At 38.5% G+C, this 621-nt stretch overlaps 1 protein-coding gene across 2 annotated transcripts in view; it reads right to left on the bottom strand.

The window, feature by feature from the left end:
• The window catches only part of LOC119594032 (tachykinin-like peptides receptor 86C), a 47,984-nt gene that overhangs the window by 8,004 nt on the left and 39,359 nt on the right, over positions 1-621 (bottom strand). For both annotated transcript variants that reach the window (XM_037943060.1, XM_037943061.1), the window contains exon 4: positions 82-244. In XM_037943060.1, the coding sequence (XP_037798988.1) occupies positions 82-244 (163 nt within the window). The remainder of the gene's footprint in view (positions 1-81; positions 245-621) is intronic.

Raw genomic sequence — 621 nt, 5'->3', positions numbered from 1 at the left:
GCAAAAGGCATATACATGTATAGGACATATGTCTTTGTATACTCATAAGACTTAGAACAAAACTTTGCTGTCATATCTCACCTACTAAGATGATCCTTGACTTCCTTAAATATCTTGTAGTAACAGAAGCTCATCACCACAAGGGGGATGACCAGGTTGATGGTGGTGTTGAGGCCGGCATGGACGTACTGCAGGCCCTTCTTGGGAGGCGGAGGACCACACTGGGAAGCTCCTGCCTTGAAGCCTGTGGAGGATTTGAAGCTTTGGTACCTGGAGCTACTGATGCCTGATGCAGTTAATGCCAACAACATTATTACCTAATTACCATTCATACCCACTACAATAGTACCTAACAATACTGATACCTGTAAGGCTTACTGCCAAATATAGGTAATATTCAATACCATTCTCTTTAAACACACTGCCTTTGGAAAGTTATCTTGAGCTCAGATATATTTTAAATAATGATAACTGGTCATGTTTTTTTTTTTATAAGCATGAATAAAAGAGTTTTTGAGATGATTACATGAGTAGTTTGCTTGAGTTACACATGCTATGTAAACTTGGATTTTAAACAGTGTTAAGACAGTACTGATAAAGAAGGTACTGATATCTGAAGGA

Source organism: Penaeus monodon, chromosome 33 (assembly GCF_015228065.2).
Source record: "Penaeus monodon isolate SGIC_2016 chromosome 33, NSTDA_Pmon_1, whole genome shotgun sequence".
Classification (NCBI taxonomy): Eukaryota; Metazoa; Arthropoda; class Malacostraca; order Decapoda; family Penaeidae; genus Penaeus; species Penaeus monodon.
This window is presented reverse-complemented; position numbering and strand designations above follow the sequence as displayed.